Genomic DNA, 19,869 nt, shown 5'->3' with positions numbered 1-19,869 from the left:
CCTTGTTCCTCTTCTAGTGATGTGTATATGAGCTCCCACAATTATAGCAGGTAAACTTTACAACCATTTCTGAAAATGGTTTGATGTCTTGTCATATCTCCTTCTTTTTATAGGTGGGAAATCAGCCCGACTTTGAGGCTAACAAGTACATGTATCTCTACTTTGTCATCTTCATCATATTTGGTTCCTTCTTCACCTTGAACCTTTTTATTGGTGTTATCATTGATAATTTCAACCAACAAAAAAAGAAGATAAGTGTGCAGATTATTCGCCTCATGTAGAGATGGGGGTGTTTAAACATAAATGGCTAAAATGGCATTGTTCCTTTCCATACAAGCATGGGCATCCTAATCCCATAGCACTTGGGGGTTGGGGGTATATATTCCAAATGAATGATGATAATCTTTAATTTACATCAGTGTCTAAACTAAGAGTAACATTTCACCGATTGTATACAAGAGCCCAGGAAGCTGTAGTGAGAGGATCTCATGTATGTATGTATGTATTTCAGTTTTCTGGAACAGTCAACTAAGAAATTTGTTGGAGCATAGAACCTGGCTAGCAAGTTGCATCAAGACATTTGCCTTGCTCCAGTAGCTCCTTGCACATAGATAAGCACATGGAGTTCGTAGGAACATAGGAAGCTACCATATACTGAGTCAGACCATTGGACTATCTAGCTCAGTATTGTCTTCACAGACTAGCAGTGGCTTCTCCAAGGTTGCAGGCAGGAGTCTCTCTCAGCCCTATCTTGGAGATGCCAGGGAGGGAACTTAGAATGCTCTTCCCAGAGCAACTCCACCCACTGAGGGAATATCTTCCAATGCTCACACTTCTAGTCTCCCATTCATATGCAACCAGGGTGGACCCCGTTTAGCTAAGGAGACAAGTCATGCTTGCTACCACAAGACCAGCTTTCCTCCCCTGAGTGCCCATGGGCATTCAGTTCATTGCCAGGGCCAGCTCTCCATGGATATCCCCATTTCTATGTGGAGCTACCCCTCACATTGCCATATATGGAGAAGGAGATAGAAGTTCCAGGTATACATCAAAACATCATGAATTTTGGATTATGCTTTGAGATTATTCATTCGTTCTGGGTATCTAATAATTATTTAAAGAAAATTTGAAAGTAATTTTTCATTTCTTCTTGTGCCTATTGGGTCAGGGAGGGGTTTTCTACTCCAAATGCCTTGGAGTTTTCATTTCCTCTTGCCCCCTCTACTTTTTTCTGGGGGTCAGAGACTTCCACACTGCAGCCAAGATTGCTTGCTTGCTTGCTTGCTTGCTTGCTTGCTTGCTTAAGAATATTTGTTCAATTCCTCAAACTGACATCTCTTGGCAATTTCCAACAAACATAAAATAAATTAAAACAGAAATTAAAGAATTAAAACAGTTTAAAATTACAATTCTCATTAAAGATCTTGAGTGAATAAATGCATCTTAAGAGTCTTTTTAAAAGTTGTCAGAGATGGGGAGGCTCTTATTTCAGCAGGGAGCACATTCCAAAGTCTCAGGGTGGCAACAGAGAAAGCCCATGCCTGAGTAGCCACCAGTCAAACTGGTGGCCACTGCCAATGGACCCTTATGGATGATCTCAGTGGGTGGCAGGGCTCATAACGATATACAGAATGGACTTTTGTCTGACAGAATTTCACCCACAAAAATCTGTGGGCTTTTTCACTACAATAATCAATCTGATTGCTGTATATTGGAGTTTGACTGTGCCCCATCTGTTCCTTTCACTTATCTGTTATGTAGACACCTTGATGCTGTACAGGCATGTAGATATAATATAGTGGCTATAATCCAGAACATGCTTAAGTTCCATTGAGATAAGCAGGGCTTATGTGTGCTTTATTCTCTTCACTTATCAGACTTTTGCATCTGTGGAAAGCAGGTGATAAGGTAAGCAATGTGAGGAGGAGAATGGTTGGTCTGAAATTTGGTGCAAGTACACAAGGATTAAATATTTAAAAAGAGCCCATTACCAAGGGCTGGAATGGAAAAACCTTCTCTAATTCAGATTTAGTTGCGTGGGTGTGAGCCTCCTTTCTTTCGCTCAGTAGAAGTCCAAGAACGTTGGAATTATTCTTGTGGAAAGTTAAGCCTCTCTGAACAGGCAAAGAGCACTTAGGAGGATAGTGCAGCAAACATCACCCACCCCCATGCACATGCTCTGCTGATCCACAACACTCTGGCAGAGCTCTAGCCTCTGCTGGGCACAGTTCCACTGCATCCCAGTTTGGCTTCTCTGGATTTCAGCCATTATTCAATTAAATATTTAAACAATGCCTTCAGCATAAGTAGATGGGAAATATAAGAACAATCCAATGAGTATTTTCCTGTATGTGACTGTAATGAAATTGGAAATTGAGTACCCTTTATATCATTGTATAAAAATCTGAGAGAGATATTATCAAAATATCTTCATTGGGCAGCCTCTTCCTCTTATCTTTTTTTAACGTCCAGCCTGACATGCAATTCTGATGAACTTGACAGCTTGCTCACTTCTGTAACTTTATTAGCACTAATAAAGTTAGTAGTAGTGGCAGCCCACTAACTAAAAGGTTATTACCCTACCTTTTTTATTTTTTGGTGATAGACCAATATATCTGCAATTTTAATCTACAAGTTTTATTAGCAAACTATCCTAATTTACACAGGCTCAGAATATTTGTCACATACTTACGGATACTGATATTTCCATAACACAGAGGACAGTAGTATATGCTAAAACAGCTGAGAAACTTAGAAACTCAGTTGTTATACATCAGGTCTGCACAACATAAGGTGGGGTGGGGGAGAGAGATGAATGACACCATCCCTCTTTCACCCTGACTTCAACACTCTACCTCCTCACTTTCATTCAGTGGTGGCTCCTATGTAGGGACAAAGAGGGCACAGTCCCCTAAAGATCTCTACCTGCAGCCGCCCTGTTACTTACCTAACTAAAAGTTGCAGGCATCATTTTGAATTTAGTAACATCTGCCTGCTTTCTCTCTCTCAAGACTGCTACTCCAGGACCTGCAGTTTGTGTGGTGGGCTCCAGGCTCTGTGCCCTTGATGGACAACATTAGCTTGAGAATTCTCTCCCCAACTTTAATATTTAAAAGCCTCATAACCAATAATCAGCTTTTTGTTTGTTGGCACAAGGTGGGCTAGTCCTCCAGGAGCCACTCTTCCAGGTCCTCCAGGAGCCTCAGCCAATAAGCAAAGGCTCCGCTATGATTGATCTAATCAGAAGTTTCTGGAGGCAGGCAAAGTTTTTGGATGGGGATGGAAGGAAGCAGGGGTTCCATTTTTATTTTGTTAGTGTTCCATCTTTTGTGAAGTGTGGTTGTAATTTGTGCCTATAATGGGGGCACTCAGTCTGCAAACAAATGGAGTTCAAAAAAGTTAGGAGCCCAACCAAGCCCTCGGAAAGCATTGGGTTTCTCCAGCATTTCTGGGAGAGTTTCTCTTTCCTTTCCTTTTTTCTGTTTTACAATTTTGCCAGCAAATCTTAGTAACATTCAGAGATCAAGAAAAGGTGGGGAAGGGATAGGATATGGTGGACTGACAATTCCTCTGGAGAGTTCTTTTTATAACAAACAGCCACATCCTTTCTTCCTTCTTGTTTTGGGACTTCAAGAGCCTTTTGAGTTAGCCTTCAGTTAGCCTTTTGCTAACTCCCTCATCTTTCTCTTATTCTCTCACCTCTTGGGAGGGAGAGAGGGGTTTTTTAGCTTCAAAATAAAACATGGCAGGATGAGCACCTGTACGCTTGCATGCAGAAGGTTCCAAGTTCCTTCTCTGGCTTCTCCAAGATAGGGCTGAGAGAGACTCCTGCCTGCAACCTTGGAGAAGCTGCTGCCAGTCTGTGAAGACAATCTTGAGCCAGATGGACCAATAGTCTTCCTGTGTTCCTAACTGAAATTACTAATTGGACAATTTCAATAAGTCTGAAATGTGTATCTTTAATACAGAAATACTTGTTTTTAAGAATTCTGAGATTATTGCCTTCTATTTATGAGCAACCTAACAGGCACAGCTTGGAAATCAGGGATGTCCAGAACAGTCAAGTAGCTGCACCTCTGTCTCTAGTCCTTATAACAGTTTTTGATCGCTGTTGGTTGGTTTTTTTGTTAATGTTTTTTGGTGAGTGGCAATAGTAAGTTAAAGGAGAGATCTTCAGCATAAATTATTTGGTCAGGTCTGTAATCCATGTGGTTTAATTTTCAAATATGATAAAATAAATATTATGTAGAATTGCAGCCAAGTAAAATCTTAATGAACTCATAGGGCCTTACTCCCAGGAACTGCTGTGTGCATAGGATTGCAGTCTAAGGACATATCCCAGAAATGTTTGTATTGTGAGAAAGGGAGAAAAAGGGCTTGCTTTTTTAAAAAAATCATGCATGTGCAAGTTTGTGAGAAGAAAAGAAACTAGTGGGCTCTTTGTGTGGCGGGGAGGGGGCAAATAGCTTGTAGTATTTTCAAGCAGTGTGAAACTTGAAAGTGCAGTGAAACTGCAAATGCATGCTCAAGAATCCAACCCCCTCCCCACTTCAGGTGGTGGTCTTAGCCAAGTCCTGCATGAGGAGGAGAGAACTGAGATTGCAAGGAGGGAGAGAAATGGAGGCCATGCTGATAGAAGGGATGGAGCTACTGAGGGGAAGAAGACACAGGGGGACATTATTTTATGTATTTATTGTTCAATTTATATACTGCTTTCCATTAAAATAATCTCAAAGCGGTTTGCAATATAATTAAAACAATGCATAATTAAAATAGAAAAGTACAGATAATATAAATATATCTCTATTTAAAAATGTAATGGCCCATTAAAATCAATAATACATTTTTTTAAAAGCAGAAGAAGTAAAAACAATACTTTTATTTAAAAGCCTGGTTGAAGAACCACGTATTTACTTTTTTCCTTAAAACTGTCAAGGAGACTGAGGAGCAGATGCCACCAGGAGAGCAGTCCAAAGCCTGGAGGCCATGGCTGAGAAGGCCCTGTCCTGCGAGCCTCTCTCACTGTCAGCAGAGCCCCCTCCGATGATCTTGTCAAATGGGCAGAAGCCCTTGGGAGCAGGCGGTCCTTCAGATATCCAGGGCCCAAACCATTAAGGGCTTTAAAGGTCAAAACCAGCACCTTGAATTGAATTGGACCCAGAAGCAAATGGGTAGCCAGTGCAGCGCTTTCAGAATGGGTGTAATATGATCCCAGCGGGCGGCCCTGGATAAAATCAGAGAGAGAGAGAAAGAAAGAGAGAGAGAGAACATTGCTACTTTCCACAATGACATCCCACCATGAACCACTCTTAAGGGTTCCTTTACTCTCAACCAACCAAGGGGTGGGTGTAGCACTAAATAGCCAGCTGCCAAGTGCTGGGATGAATGATGGAGATTCTGGCTGAGACAACAAAATAACTTTACAGAGTGGAGAAAACCATGGGCTGACAATTGCTCTTCCACTTCTTTTTAACTTGTCTCAGGGTTGGGCCTGCCTACTCTTAACCGCACCAGCCCCAACCGGCAGACGCCGCCACTGCTTTCATTAATATTTTTAAGCATTTCAATTTAATGAAATTACAGCTCATTTGCTGGGAGATTTATTGCAGCTTCCCCAGCCTCCTGCCCCTCTTGCGCATCCAAGACAGCTTGAACATCAGCAAAGCTCTGCTGCCTGACTGTTGCCTTCCTCCCTTTCCTGAATGACTAATAATTAATGCCTGTGGGCACTAATGGCACCAGTCCTGCCTCAAAGTCTCATGAAAGGAGAGATTCTGGTTTTTGGGGGGCTTACAAGGAAGGCAATCGGCCACCAAAGGTGGCCAGCCTTTGGTGCCCGGCCTTCGGTCTGGGACTGAGGGCTGGGGCAGCCTGTCTTCCTTTATGGCTCTTTTAGGTGCTGAAACTGCTGTCTTTGGCACTGAGGTGAAGTTAGTCTATAATTTGTTTGAGTTTGTCTGGAGATGGGGAGACAGAGGAAGTGTGTCCATTGACTGTGGGGCAGCTATTCCAGTGGTGGTGGTGGGGAATAATAGAAATAACATTGGCAGGTCGGCAGGCCATTACAGGGAAATCAGAAATTTAATAGCTGCTTCCCCTTCCAGCTGTCATGCTAGCTCATTGACTTCAGGGAGCACTGCCAACTATACTACTAATACACACACACACACACACACACACACACACACACACACACACCCCATTCTTCAACCAAAGTTCTCAAAGTGGTTTACATAGAAAAATAAACCATACATAAATAAGATGCCCCCCACTTCACCCAGAGGGCTCACAATCTAAAAAGAAACATAAAGTTGACACCAGCAATAGCCACTGGAGGGATTCTGTGCTGGGGTTGGATACTCACAGAGCCTCACCTTTCTCCTTTGTAATGCCAGGTCAGTCCAGAATAAACCAGAAACCATCCGTGATTTGATTATGGATGAGGGACTGACCAGGTATGTATCACAGAGACTTGGCTGGGGGAGGCTGGTGGCCCAGTCTGGTCCCAGCTTCTCCCTTCAGGGTACTTTGTAGAGAAGCAGATGAGGGGATATGGATGTGGAGGTGGAGTGGCTGTGGTTGGTAAGAATAACATCTCCCTTATCAGGATCCCTGTCAAAGTATCTGACCATATTGAGTGTGTGTATTTAAGTTTGGGGACTAGGGATAGACTGGGACTTCTGTTGGTTTGATCACCCCGCTGCCCAACAGTGTCCCTAACTGAGCTCACAGACTTGGTCTGTCGAGTCTCCCAGACTTGTGGTGCTGGGGGACTTCAATATTCGCTTCAAGACCAATTTGTCCAGGGCGGCAGGAGTTCATAGCAGCCATGACAGCTTTCAGCCGCTCCCAAGTGGTCTCGGGACTGACGCACATTATAGGACACATTCTCAATCTGGTCTTTTACTCTGATCAGGGTGATGTTCTGTGGATGGGGACTCCTGTGATTTCTCCATTGTCGTGGACAGACCACTATCTGGTTAATGTTGGACTCACAGTCATGTCCCACCTCTGCAGGAGTAAGGGGCCAATTAGAATGGTCTGTCCGAAAAGGTTATTGGATCCAATAGGATTCCCAGAAGCCTTGGAAATAGTTAGTGTTGGCTCTGCTAGTAATCCTGTTGATGCCCTGGTGGAGAATTGGAACAACCAACTCACCAGGCAGCAGACATGATTGCTCCTAAGCGTCCTCTCTGGCGCGCTTCAAAACTAGCCCCTTGGTATATGGAAGATCTATGAGCTGAAGTGGCAAGGTGGACTACTGGAGTACAAGTGGAGAGGGACTTGACACGAATCTGACAAATTATGGCATAGAGCACACTTGAAGACACTATGCTCTGGCAATCCCTCCTTCCACCATAGATCCCTTAATCTTTAAGGATGAATACCCCTCTGATTGGACATACTTAATCACTGAAAAGTTAAAATTACATGGGCTGTCAATAGAATTTCTACCCCGCCCCCCCCCCCCCATGCTGTGATAATGTCAGGGTGATCCTTAAGCAGTGCATTATCGATATGGAACACCAGATAGATTTAGGCCAGGCATCAAGCTACAAGCGGTTTGGAGCGGTTAAGCCCTCGCAAAAACCAGCCAACTACCTGTATAATCTGACATCTCCAACCCACAGAAGAGCCCTTACACTGGCCAGGATGGCTGTGTTGCCCTCTGAGGTATTAGAGGGTAGGTTTAGGAGGCCCCCTTATTTGGAGAGATTGTGTCCTTGTGGGAATGGTGATGTTGAAACAGTCAGTCATGTGCTTTTGGATTGCTCTTTTTGTTGTGATTTGCATCTTAGATTTATCGCTCCTCTTGTTTTTAAATATCCAAATAACTCCAATGAGTTTTATATAAACTTATTTCTTTCCACTGCATATACTTATGTCTCACAACTAGTGGCCAAATTCTGTACGGCTGTGATTAAGATCCACACATAGTGTGTTGGAGATTATTAATACAGGCTCTTAGTTTTTTGTTTGCTTCTTATCTTATTCCATTTTATATTAATTTTATGTAATAGTTCTTAATTGTATATTTTATGTGTGTGTATATGTGTGTGTGTGTACACACACACACACACACACACACACACACACACACACGTATCAATGTTCACTTTTAAGGCCCTGAACTGTATATTGATCTATGATCGTAATAAACTAAATCTGAATCTACTGCCATGCGCTCTATGTGGGGCTGCCTTTGTACATAGTCTGGAAACTGCAGTTGGCACAGAATATGGCAGCCAGGTTGGTCTCTGGGTCATCTCAAATAGACCATATAACTCCTATATTAAAAGAGCTACACAGGCTGGCTGCTGATAAGTTTCCGGGCAAAATACAAAGTCCTGGTTATAACCTTAAAAAGCTCTAAGCAGCTTAGGCCCTGGGCATTTAAGAGAACGTCTTCTTCACCATGAGCCTCATCACCCATTGAAGTAATCCAGAGAGGTCCATCTGCAGTTGCCTCTGGTTCATCTGGTGCCTACACAGTGACAGGCCTTCTCTGTTGCTGCCACAAGACTCTGGAATGCACTCCCTACTGAGATACAAGACTCCCCATTTCTGACAACTTTTTAAAAGTACCTAAAGTACCTTTTAAAGTACCTCTTCACCCAAGCTTTTTCATTTGACTGTGGTTTTGAATTGTTTTACGGTTTTTATCTTCTGTGTTTTAACTTGTTTTATGTTGTTGTAAACCACCCAGAGATGAAAGTTTGTGTTGGTATACAAATTTGATAGATAAATAAAGTGCTTAAAATTGACCTTGGCCCCAGAACCAGTCATGGCTGGTTCCGGCCCACTGGGGCATTTGGGTTGTGCACCCCTGCTATGCATTGTGCTGGAGACCGACTGATGTAAGGATAGTGATGAATGCATATGTATTTTATGTCAGTTGCTATCTTCCTGTAATGGAATTGCTATAACATATGATTGCTATAAATGTTAAACTGAAATATAAAATATAAGCACATAAAATGCACTCTTAAATAAGTGGCAGGGGTAATTTGATTGAATTAAGAGTTAACAGTGAGAGTTAATAGAAGAGTTGTTAATGGTTTCTAGGATCACTTAGGAAGAAAAGATAATGGTACATATTGAATATTTGCCTTGTTTTCTAGCAGGGCTTATTCAGATGTAAAGTGGAGTCAGGATTAAATTCTAGCTTTGTGTAATATCCCTGAACACACACTTCTTTTTTGCCAGGCACAGAAAAATCCCACTGCTGGTTCTGATTAAGATCAATCTAGGATCACCTATTGCATCCAAATGGAGAAATCTTGGCTTATTCTACCCAGAATTCCAAAATATAGCAGGATCTAAACCTGGGGTTGTATTCCAGAATTTAATCCTGCTTTTGCATAATCTCTCACCTGGCCCATAGAGCCTATGTGATGTACTCAAAGCTGAGTTTTCTATGCTTCTGAAATTTCAGATATTGAGTTGTTATGGCAGTAGACCTAACAGAGGCATGAAGCAGTTGATGAGGTTGATATTTATGTTAATAGTTCAAATTATGCCTGTGGACAATTATGTGTTTGTAAATATTATGGAAATAAATGGGGCTTTCACATGTGTAACTGGGGTTCTGAAGTTATGGTTATAACGAGTTTTGGTTTTATCCCTTTACTTAGGAGGTCAAGACATCTTCATGACAGAAGAACAAAAGAAATATTACAATGCAATGAAAAAGCTGGGGTCCAAGAAACCACAGAAACCTATACCCAGGCCAGCAGTAAGAACAGCTTTTACCTTTTAAAAAACCCCACAAAGAACTTGTATGTATATACCATGCAATTAACCTTGAAGAAAAATTGTTTTAAAACAGGACTGCATAACTTTGTCCCTCCAACTGTTTTTGGCCTATAGCTCCCATCATCCCCAGCCACAGTGGCCAATAGTCAGGGATGATGGGAGTTGTAGTCCAACATATACAGGAAAGCTGAAGTTGTGTGGCCCTGTTCTAAAAGAAGGCTTTTCATCCAAATTGAAAAGCAGCTCTCTGTGAAATAGCTTTTTTTGGAATATAACACACATTTTTTGTGTCTTTTTCCAGAATAAATTCCAAGGCTTTATTTTTGATTTTGTAACCAGGCAAGCCTTTGACATTGGCATCATGATTCTTATCTGCCTGAATATGGTCACCATGATGGTAGAAACAGATGAGCAGGATGAGTCTGTGACAAACATTTTGTACTGGATTAACATGATTTTCATTGTCCTTTTCACTGGGGAGTTCATCTTGAAACTGATCGCACTTCGTTATTATTATTTCACGATTGGTTGGAATATATTTGATTTTGTGGTTGTCATTCTCTCCATTATAGGTAAGTAACATTTGGGGTTTAGAGCAGGAATGTAAGTAAACCAAACTGTAAAGGTTAGATGAAAACAAATTTCTTCTTGTTTTGGATACTTAATATATAAAAAGCAGTATAGACATTGCTGGAAGCAATTTACTTTTCTTTTCCTTATGCAGTACAAAATTTGTATTACCACAGATATGATGAACTGTTCTAGCACTGCAGTGCTGTCAGAAACGGCACACAGTGGCTAACATGATGTGCAGCATTTATGGAGATGTAATGCTGTGCCCTGGGTCTTCTGTGGAGTCAGAAAGCAGCCCGGACATTAGTAAGAACAGGCAGTTGTGCTAGCAGCACTTCCACAGTTTTCCCCATTCACCATAATGCGGGCAACAGCGGAAGTGCTGCTAGTGCAACTGCTTATTCTTAACAGGGGCGGAGCTACCTCCCGACTCCATAGCAGCCCCGGGGTGCAGTGTTATGGTTGCAGCTGGCCCAGTATAGGTACATGCCATCATATTTTGCATGGCCTGTTATGATTATAGAAAAACAACAACCTGGCTTGCAACCATAGTTCTTTATTAGTTATTGATCAAGCCATACTGTAAACTTCTGTCACTGGATAAATAATGGACAAAGTATTTCTAATTAAAATGTAATCAAAAAGTCATGCTGGATCAGACCAAAGGTCTCCTTAGTCACTGAATGACCAACCAGTTGGCATCACTGTCCTCCCTCTGTTGCATAGTGCCTTTTTGCTGGCTGAGTTTACATGTTCTCTTCCATCCAAAATGTCAGTTCAGGTGAATCTTTGTTCTTTCATATTATTTTGACAGATCTCTTGCTAAACTAAGGTAACACATTTCTGCAAGGAGAATGGGAGGAACAGAAACCTAATCTGCAGGTGGCCTGTAGTCAATGATGGAGACAAAAGGTTGAGGGGACTTTAAAAAGTAGAAAACACTACAAAATCAATGGCTGGCGTGTGGCAAAGCAACACGGGCGATTCCGAACCACCTGCCCCTCTGCGGGTATCTAAAGCAACAGTCACTCTGTTGTGGAACAGGGCTCATTTGCTACTATTTAAAATTATGCAGTTATACTTCTGCAGCACTGCGCCCATGTATACATAGATAGAATTGATAGGTGTAGTGATGGGAGGAGGTTTATACATTCTGGTGTCAGCCCATCCTGGCATTTTGCCCATGTCTTCTTGCAAGATAGTTGATCCAGATAATGTGTGGGACATAATGTGTGGGACAGAGCTAATCCCAGCCACTGGGATGTGATTCACCATCTTCTCACACTGTAGCCCCCGATAAGAATGGTAGTGGGGGTGGGAAAGTGATGATGTATTATTATGTCAAATGAGTTTTAATATGTTTTACCTTACAATAATTTCTTATAGGTATGTGCTTGGCAAACATCATTGCAAAGTATTTTGTGTCCCCCACCTTGTTCCGCGTTATCCGACTTGCCAGGATAGGTCGAATCCTGCGTCTAATCAAGGGTGCAAAAGGGATACGCACTCTGCTCTTTGCCTTGATGATGTCTCTTCCCGCCTTGTTTAACATTGGCCTCCTCCTTTTCCTGGTCATGTTCATCTATGCTATCTTTGGAATGTCCAAATTTGCCTATGTCAAAAAGCAAGCTGGTATTGATGACATGTTCAATTTTGAAACTTTTGGCAACAGCATGCTCTGCCTCTTCATGATCACCACTTCTGCCGGCTGGGATGGCTTATTATTACCCATTCTTAACACTGACTCTCCAGACTGTGACCCTAACTTAGACCATCCAGGAAGTTCAGTCAAAGGCGACTGTGGCAACCCTCCTGTTGGGATTTTCTTTTTTGTCAGCTACATTATCATATCATTTCTAGTTGTAGTCAATATGTACATTGCTGTTATTCTGGAGAACTTCAGTGTTGCCACAGAAGAAAGTGCTGAGCCTTTAGGTGAAGATGATTTTGAGATGTTCTATGAGGTTTGGGAAAAGTTTGATCCAGATGCAACCCAGTTTATTGAGTTTAGTAAACTCTTTGAATTTGCTGCTTCACTGGATCCTCCTCTTTTAATACCAAAACCAAACAAAATTCAGCTTATTGCAATGGATCTGCCCATGGTCAGCGGTGACAGAATCCACTGCCTGGACATCTTGTTTGCTTTCACAAAACGTGTTCTGGGTGAAAGTGATGAAATGGATGCCCTTCGAGTTCAAATGGAAGATCGGTTTATGGCAGCCAATCCTTCAAAAGTCTCCTATGAACCAATTTCAACCACACTGAAACGGAAACTCGAAGAAGAGTCTGCTAAAATTATTCAGCGAGCCTTCAGACGGTACCACTTAAAGAAAACAGTACACAAAGCTTCATTCATATTTGCAGAAGATGAAGATAACTTTCCTGTTAAAAATGAAATGATTATTGACAAATTAAGTTTGAACTCAGCTGTGGAAAAGACAGATAGGAGCTCCTCCACAACTTCGCCCCCTTCGTACGACAGTGTAACAAAGCCAGATAAATATGAACAAGAAAAGTCAGAAAAAGAAGAAAAGGACAAAGATGTCAGGGACAGTAAAAAATAAAGAGAAACAAGTGATTCTCTCTACAACAGACTTACAGCATATGGAAGTAACACTGATACCAAAAGGGATTCCTGTTGGAAATTTATGCCAAACTGACCATTTCTACAAGAATCTAACATAATATATACATGCTCCTAAGGCCAGCATTGAACACGAGGCAATGGTCATCTTACTGCTCACTTGGTAATAAGGTAACAAGACTATGAAGGCAGCCCTGCTCTTCTTACCAGCTGGCATCAGTGAAGAAGGGTGCACAAAATGGCTACAGACTGTCAGAAATGCATCAGTAATTGTGTGTGTGTTACAACCCACTACCTGCAGTAATGGTATCCCACTGTGTCCTGTTTTACAGATTTCTTTTGGTGCGGTCATATTTCAGATCATGATTATCCTGAGAAAGGAGCCAAGTGCTCTTTCCTCAGATATTTGTTTACATTTATTTATATTTCTTTCTTAGTCTTTATATAAATGTTGTAATACTTATTCATTGTGGGCTTGCCCCACTACAAACATATAATGGGAAATCCTGGTTCTGTTTCAGAATGAGAGATTTCTAAAGAGGCCTGCCAGGGAGGTGGAACAGACAGACAGCGCAAGGATGCTTCTTGGGATGTCCATGTGCCAGCTGCATCCCGAGTGACTTTGTGGAAACATGCAAGAGTGAACTTGCCAGGTTCTATTGAGATGTGAGGTTAACACATTTACTGGGGTTGCATGGATTGGGTTTCATGCTTAAATAAAACAGCACTTTCTGTACATGTACAGAAAGATACATTTGTCAGAACATGCCCCCCCCCAGCCCAAAAATGTCCCTCTTAACAACAGATAACTGCCGCAGATAAGCTTATTAAAACAAATAACATGGCATTTTTCACACAGCAGGCTTTACTGTGAGTTCAGAGTTGCCCAAACAAACTGACACAATTGGTTTTCTACCCTAAAGATATGAATCGGGCTACACTCTAACATGCAATGAAAAACTCAAATTGTGTGTGACATGCTCCCTGATAGCTCGCAGGGACTTGGGGGTAAATCTGGCCAATATGTGAACACAAGACCTCCCTTCCGGAGAAGATGCAAGCTAAAAGCCCTGTGTGAAAAATGCCCTTGCAGATTTTGTGCTGGACCACTTTCATTAACCCTGAAATGTTCTCAAGCAAGGGAGTGGATTGAAACACAGTTAAGGGTGTGAGGAGAAGCCTGGCTCCCGGTCAGGATCCAGTGAAAAGAGAAAGCACGGTGCACTCTCCATGATAAGATGCACAGCCCCCAACATAAGTAATTGGAATGAAGAGGAAGTGGAGTGCAGGGTAGGACAAAAACCCAGTGTTGGCCTGGCTGAAGAGGAGACAGTAGAAGCTGCAGTGGCTAGTGAAGTGATCCACTACGTGGAACCACCAGCCTCCATTATGGGGCATTGGAGCAGAAAGGGAATTCCTGTCCGTATTCATACACATGGGGAGGCAAGGGCCACTGGAACCAGCACCATGAAAGTGGTGGACTTCCACAGTGAACCTCAAAGAGGTTCAGAAGGGTGAGATGGAAGCTTTCCTTAGAAATCTAAGCAGCATTCTGGCACTTTTCCACCTATTAGCTGTGTAGATCCTCGTGGAACTTTCTCTCTCCAAAATTGGGTGGGGTCCAAGAATTTTACTAGAGTGGAGGGCACCTTTTTCATGGTTTGGCAATTCCTCCTTCCTCCAGTCCCTCAAGCTCTATGGGTTTCAGCTTGGGCTGGTATACACTTACATATTCACACACATATACCATAGAGGAAGAGTGTATTCCGAGGTGATAGTTTACTACTAGAGTCAAATATCTAATCTGGGATACCTGTGAAATGTGGTACATAACAATGCAAAAGACACTTGGACGTTATATTCCCAAATGTTTCCCCGCATATATTCTCCCATAAGGGGAAGGAACGATATTATGTCTGAATCAACCCAGAATACATATACACATACTAAAGTATGGTACTGTATATGCTCTCTTTGACATGCAGTGTACAGGTTTACAGAAGCTCTCCAAGGACAGGAGAGAGAGAAAATAGAGAAAGTCACTTGCATCCCAATGCATGTTAAGATAAGGCTCTTCCATCTTATGCCTGATGAAGATTTTGAAAATATTTTATCAAGGAATAAGATAGAAGTATCTTTAGAATAGCACTGCCAAAAGAGCTGAACCTTTCCTACAGGAGTGTTATTTCTATTAAATTGTTTCCTTCAGCCAGGGAGATTCTGTTTCCTTTTCTGTTTTTCCCCTGGTTTGTGGTGCTGCTCCCTTTTTTGCCTAAAGGTTTAGAGGGGGCCCCATCTCCAAAAGATAACACACACACACACACATGGTTGGCCTGTTTATTATGGGATATGCCATTTCCACTTATTAAACAATAATACATTTAGGATTTTTTAAAAGTACAGAGATACTACTTGGGCTCACAAGAGGGTATGTCGTAATTTAGCAGAGTGTAACTGTGCCTGCTTCCCAAATTTTCTTTACCCAGTAACAGTTTCTGAAATCAGATTAAGCCATAACAAATACCATCCGTAACATAATTTCATTCTGCAAGTCAAACTTGTAAGGAAATAAGTATGTTGATACCTATTCCTTTTCATGAGTTATTGGTCCAAAATGGCATGCTCTCTCTATTTAAAAGCAAACCAACATGGTGGATAGTGACAAAGCATGGCTGGGAGCCTGCTTTCAAAATGGTACTTAATATTCACACAGTCCAGATAGCTTTTTAAATATGTTTCTTATATATTCTTGTTTAAAATTCTTTATTTGGCAAGTGAAACGGGTGGTGTGGGGGAAGAATCCTTTGGCACCTTAAAGACTAACAGGTTTGAGTAAAATGTTTAAGAGGCCACAGTACTCTTTTATAAGTGGGTGTTCTTAACAGATTAAAATAAATTCCCTCTGGAATTTGGCAAGTTCATTTCCCCCAGTTCTCTCTTGTGTACAGATAAGAGTTTTGCATGAAGGCATGCTCTACTTTATAGCTCATGCATGGAAAAACGTAGGAAGTAACAAAGAACAGCAAAGTCATAATTGTTCAGGATGGTATAAGGTATATTAGCTATTCATGCTGCTATGAAACACCAGGAGAAAGTGTCGTGCAGCTATAAACTTTGCAATGAATATGTAAACTTAAGAGCAGTGGATTGGATTATTGCTTGTTTTGTGAACCGTTGCATTTTAACCAGTGTGTTCCACAATCCATCCATTGAAGTGGACCAGCTGACAGTTTTATTCTTGCCTTATGTAGCAAAAATAAACCTCATCTTGGGGCAAGCCATTGCTTTAACATACTAAGCCTTGCTAACCAAATATTTAGACCCTCCACAATATGAAAGGGTAGGCAGGGAGCACAAACCAAAAGGAAGATTTGGTCCCAACTGTTCTGACATATATAGTGGAGGGAATGATGTATGGAAGATTCATGTATGTTGCTACTTAGCTTTCTTCTGAAGTAACATTTATCCATAGTCGTCTCTCTGCAAAACTGGCACTATGTGTATCAATAATTGCCCTTGTGAGTAAATATTTGGATTGAAAAGTAGCATTTTTGTGTGCAAAGAAATAATTACCTGAGCAGAGGCAGCATTGGGGTTTGTTTGTTTGTTTGTTTTTTAAAAAATGTGAGTCTTCTGTTTAGTATGCAAGCTTGCAACAGATCATAATGTTCTATTTTAGATCATCATACACTGAATAATAAAGCAAGGGCTGTGTGTATTCTCTGTGTGTCTATGGGTTTGCAGTGGGACTGTCCAGTCTGATACTGGAGTGAAAAAACAGGCATTCTAATAAACCTCAGCTTTCTCTCTCCTTTTTAAACAATTAAGGTTCTGGTTCACTGGGCTGTTTGTCAAAAAAAGCTAAGTGATGAGTGTGGTCAGAGGGTGGAGCTTCAGTGCCTTACATCACTCTCTTTAACATATTATTTCTAGTAATTAGGGTTGCAACATTTAATAGGATAGGTTAATCAATTTAAAAATCATTTCAATCAACTAAAGAGTCCTCCCAATTAATTAAGTAGTAGATTTTAAAAAACCAGCTAGTTATTGAAATTGCCAGTGGCAAGTGCCATCCTAGAAGAATGGTTACACATTCTTCTAGGTTACACATGCTGCAAAACATGCAGACATCATCTAAAGATATGCATTTTTTGCTTGAACTACTGTTTTTTAAACATATTTCAAGGACTAAAACATATGATAAATACAGAAAGACTTCTTTAATGGGTGGCAGCCCAACCTGTATCAGCCAGCTTGCCTTGCCATCCCCTTTCCCACCATGCCTCCTGTCAGCCACGTCTCCCCCTCTCCCCTGAGAAAATCCATATCTTATTTGAAAACGTAGGGCCAGTTCACACAATTAAAATTATGGGCTGGTACTCAAAACCTGGGTAACTGGGAATTAGGAGATTCACAAAGCTGTGTGTGTTACTGATTTCATCATACGAACCCAAAATTTTGCAGGAATGTCACTACACCAAGCCAAAATTTAACTAGGATAAGTAATCTAGGATATGATCTAAGGTTGCCCATACTGGGTAACTATTGCCAAAAATGCCTGGGTTCTTACAACTGGGAATTGGGAATGTATATGGCTCATGGATCTCCTGATTTCTGGTCAACCATCCTTTTGTGGCTTGTGAGAACCTGCCGAATATCAATTAAATATTAAATCCTAGATTCGCACAGAATGTTTTCCCAATTTCTCGTTGTGTGAACCCAGACATTTTTTGTGATGGTGGGATAGACATGTTGTTATTGATGTCAGTTAAATGTCAGGTTGACACAGTGGCAACTCAATATTGCTGAAAATTTTCAGGTTCACACGACCAGAAATCAAGAGTGCACATGCCACACAAATCTAAGATTTAACTGACATTGTCCTAATCATGTGAAGTGGCCCATGGTTTTCAGAAGGAGAAAAAATAATAATTATATATATATATATATATATATATACACATACACACACACACACACACACACACACACACACACACACACACACACACAATGTTCATCATGTTCCATAATTTATTCTGGGTACAAAGGGCTTGTGTTTTGTTTAGAGCAGCATCTAGATTTGCTAGTATAGAATACATACAGCCCTGCGTAGGCCTATCTTGTTCTGACATACCTTCCAGTGGTGTAAGATACAAAGCTGAATGTCAGTGGCAGGAAAAAGAATTGTTATGTACAGAAGTTTGGTTTATGTTTGCAACAACCTAATGCTGCTTTTAACAAGTGTCATGTTTAATGACTGGTGCAAGACCATTGCTCTCAAGATGTGCTGTAAATGTCTTAATTTGTTTACAAATATGAATTTATAAAACTTTTATAAAAAGCACATTTATGTTGTTTTACAAACCCTTATGTTATCAGTTTCCATAATAAGAATTGTTTGTGTTTTTATTTAAATTTAGTTATACCAGCACAATACACTGTAATATACTTGGGGGAAATCAGTTGCAGTTGCAGACATGTTGGGGTTTTCTTCTCTGCTTATTGTGCTTTCAGTGAGAAATGCAAGAGAGAAGAGTGAACAAATTTGAATATGAAGTAATTTCAGATACAAGGGGGCCACATACTACTTGCTTGTGAATGGATTGATCTTCAAAAGTGACAAAAAGAATGAATAACCTCTATCTCCTTCCTTTGCTTGCATCTGACATTTTAGTCTAATAATTAATGGACTATATCTTTTGCAGTATTTTTAAACAGATACTTATTCTTGATCCATGCTGCATAAGAGCTATCTTAAACATAACATGGGGCCCACAGTCTGTCATTGTTTTTCATCCTTCTGCAAAAACAAAATAGTAAACCTTCAAAACCAATCATATATGACATTTGTTTGTTTCTTACAGAGTGGAAAAGTAAACTTATTCTTTTACTTTGGCTATTGACTAGTAATATATATATTGATTAATTGCATGTAGAAGAATATTTTAGCATAAAGAACTATAAACTACATTACTAACAAGCCAAAAGAATAAAGGTAATAATTTTTATCATATGCATTATTCATTTTGTGTTTCTGTTAATGTAATGCACATTAGGGAATTTCAAAATGAAGAAAAGTTCCAAGCAGTTACTGATAGCATTTTCTTCTGGCAATCAAGGTACTAAAGTCTAACAGTGGAATGTGAATATCCTTTTACAGCCATTAGTGAAACCCACAACATTCATGCTGCCTTCTACTGCTGCACTATCTCCTCCCAGACCAGGTGTGTAGGGATAATGGAGTGGGGGGCAAATGTCATGGGGCCTGGTGTGTCACTAAGGTGCTCCCTCATCACCCTGCTCCATTATCACTCCCTCTTCACCCATGCCACATTTCTCCCCATCCCAGTCAAGGCTAATTATGACAATGTGGAAGAGCCACAACCCTCTTCCTGCATCATCATCCCCCCAAGGGGGAAGTTCCACATCATAAGGACTGACAGGTGGTTGGGCTTGCATGGGGACCCAACAAAAGAGAGACTCAAAACAGAAGTGCTTTGCCAATGACTCATTTATTCAGGAACGGCTCATTTATGCAGGAACAACTAGTTCTTCCCTCTCCCCTGAGTCCTTGCCCCTTTTCTGGTGCAATCCTTTGGAGGGGTTCTACACCCTGTGGTTTCTTCACCCAAGAATGCAGTGCTTACCCCTTCCTCTTGATGCGGGCATCTTGCAGGGTTCCAATTACATCATAGTGTTCCCCCCTGTCCATTTCTCCCAGGGAGTCCTCCTTTCAGGGCATCCACTCCTCTTAGGAAGGCTGAGGCTCCTCTGCCTCCTGGTAACTTTTCAGCCCATGCTCTTCCAGCTACCTCCTCTGCTTTAGGCTTCCTTCTGCACCAACTGGCAGCTTGCCTCTGGAGAGCTGGTGTCCTGCTCTTGAGGTTCCTTTTGATATTCCCCTTGACTTCCTCGCCCATCCAAAGTTTGAAAGCCGGCTCCTTTTCCCACCT

The 19,869-nt window shown here is 41.2% G+C and overlaps 1 protein-coding gene across 5 annotated transcripts in view; it reads left to right on the top strand.

The window, feature by feature from the left end:
- LOC128331046 (sodium channel protein type 2 subunit alpha-like) overlaps nt 1-18,929 on the top strand; it is a 169,749-nt gene extending 150,820 nt beyond the window's left edge. For all 5 annotated transcript variants that reach the window (XM_053264426.1, XM_053264419.1, XM_053264432.1 and 2 more), the window contains 4 exons: nt 114-251; nt 9,632-9,736; nt 10,058-10,328; nt 11,716-18,929. In XM_053264426.1, the coding sequence (XP_053120401.1) occupies nt 114-251; nt 9,632-9,736; nt 10,058-10,328; nt 11,716-12,893 (1,692 nt within the window). In that variant the 3' untranslated portion in view covers nt 12,894-18,929. The remainder of the gene's footprint in view (nt 1-113; nt 252-9,631; nt 9,737-10,057; nt 10,329-11,715) is intronic.
- The last annotated feature ends 940 nt before the right edge of the window (nt 18,930-19,869 follow it).

The sequence above is a fragment of the Hemicordylus capensis genome, chromosome 1 (genome assembly GCF_027244095.1).
Source record: "Hemicordylus capensis ecotype Gifberg chromosome 1, rHemCap1.1.pri, whole genome shotgun sequence".
Lineage (NCBI taxonomy): Eukaryota > Metazoa > Chordata > Lepidosauria > Squamata > Cordylidae > Hemicordylus > Hemicordylus capensis.
The sequence above is the reverse complement of the archived record's forward strand: the minus strand, read 5'-3'. Positions and strand labels throughout refer to the sequence as shown.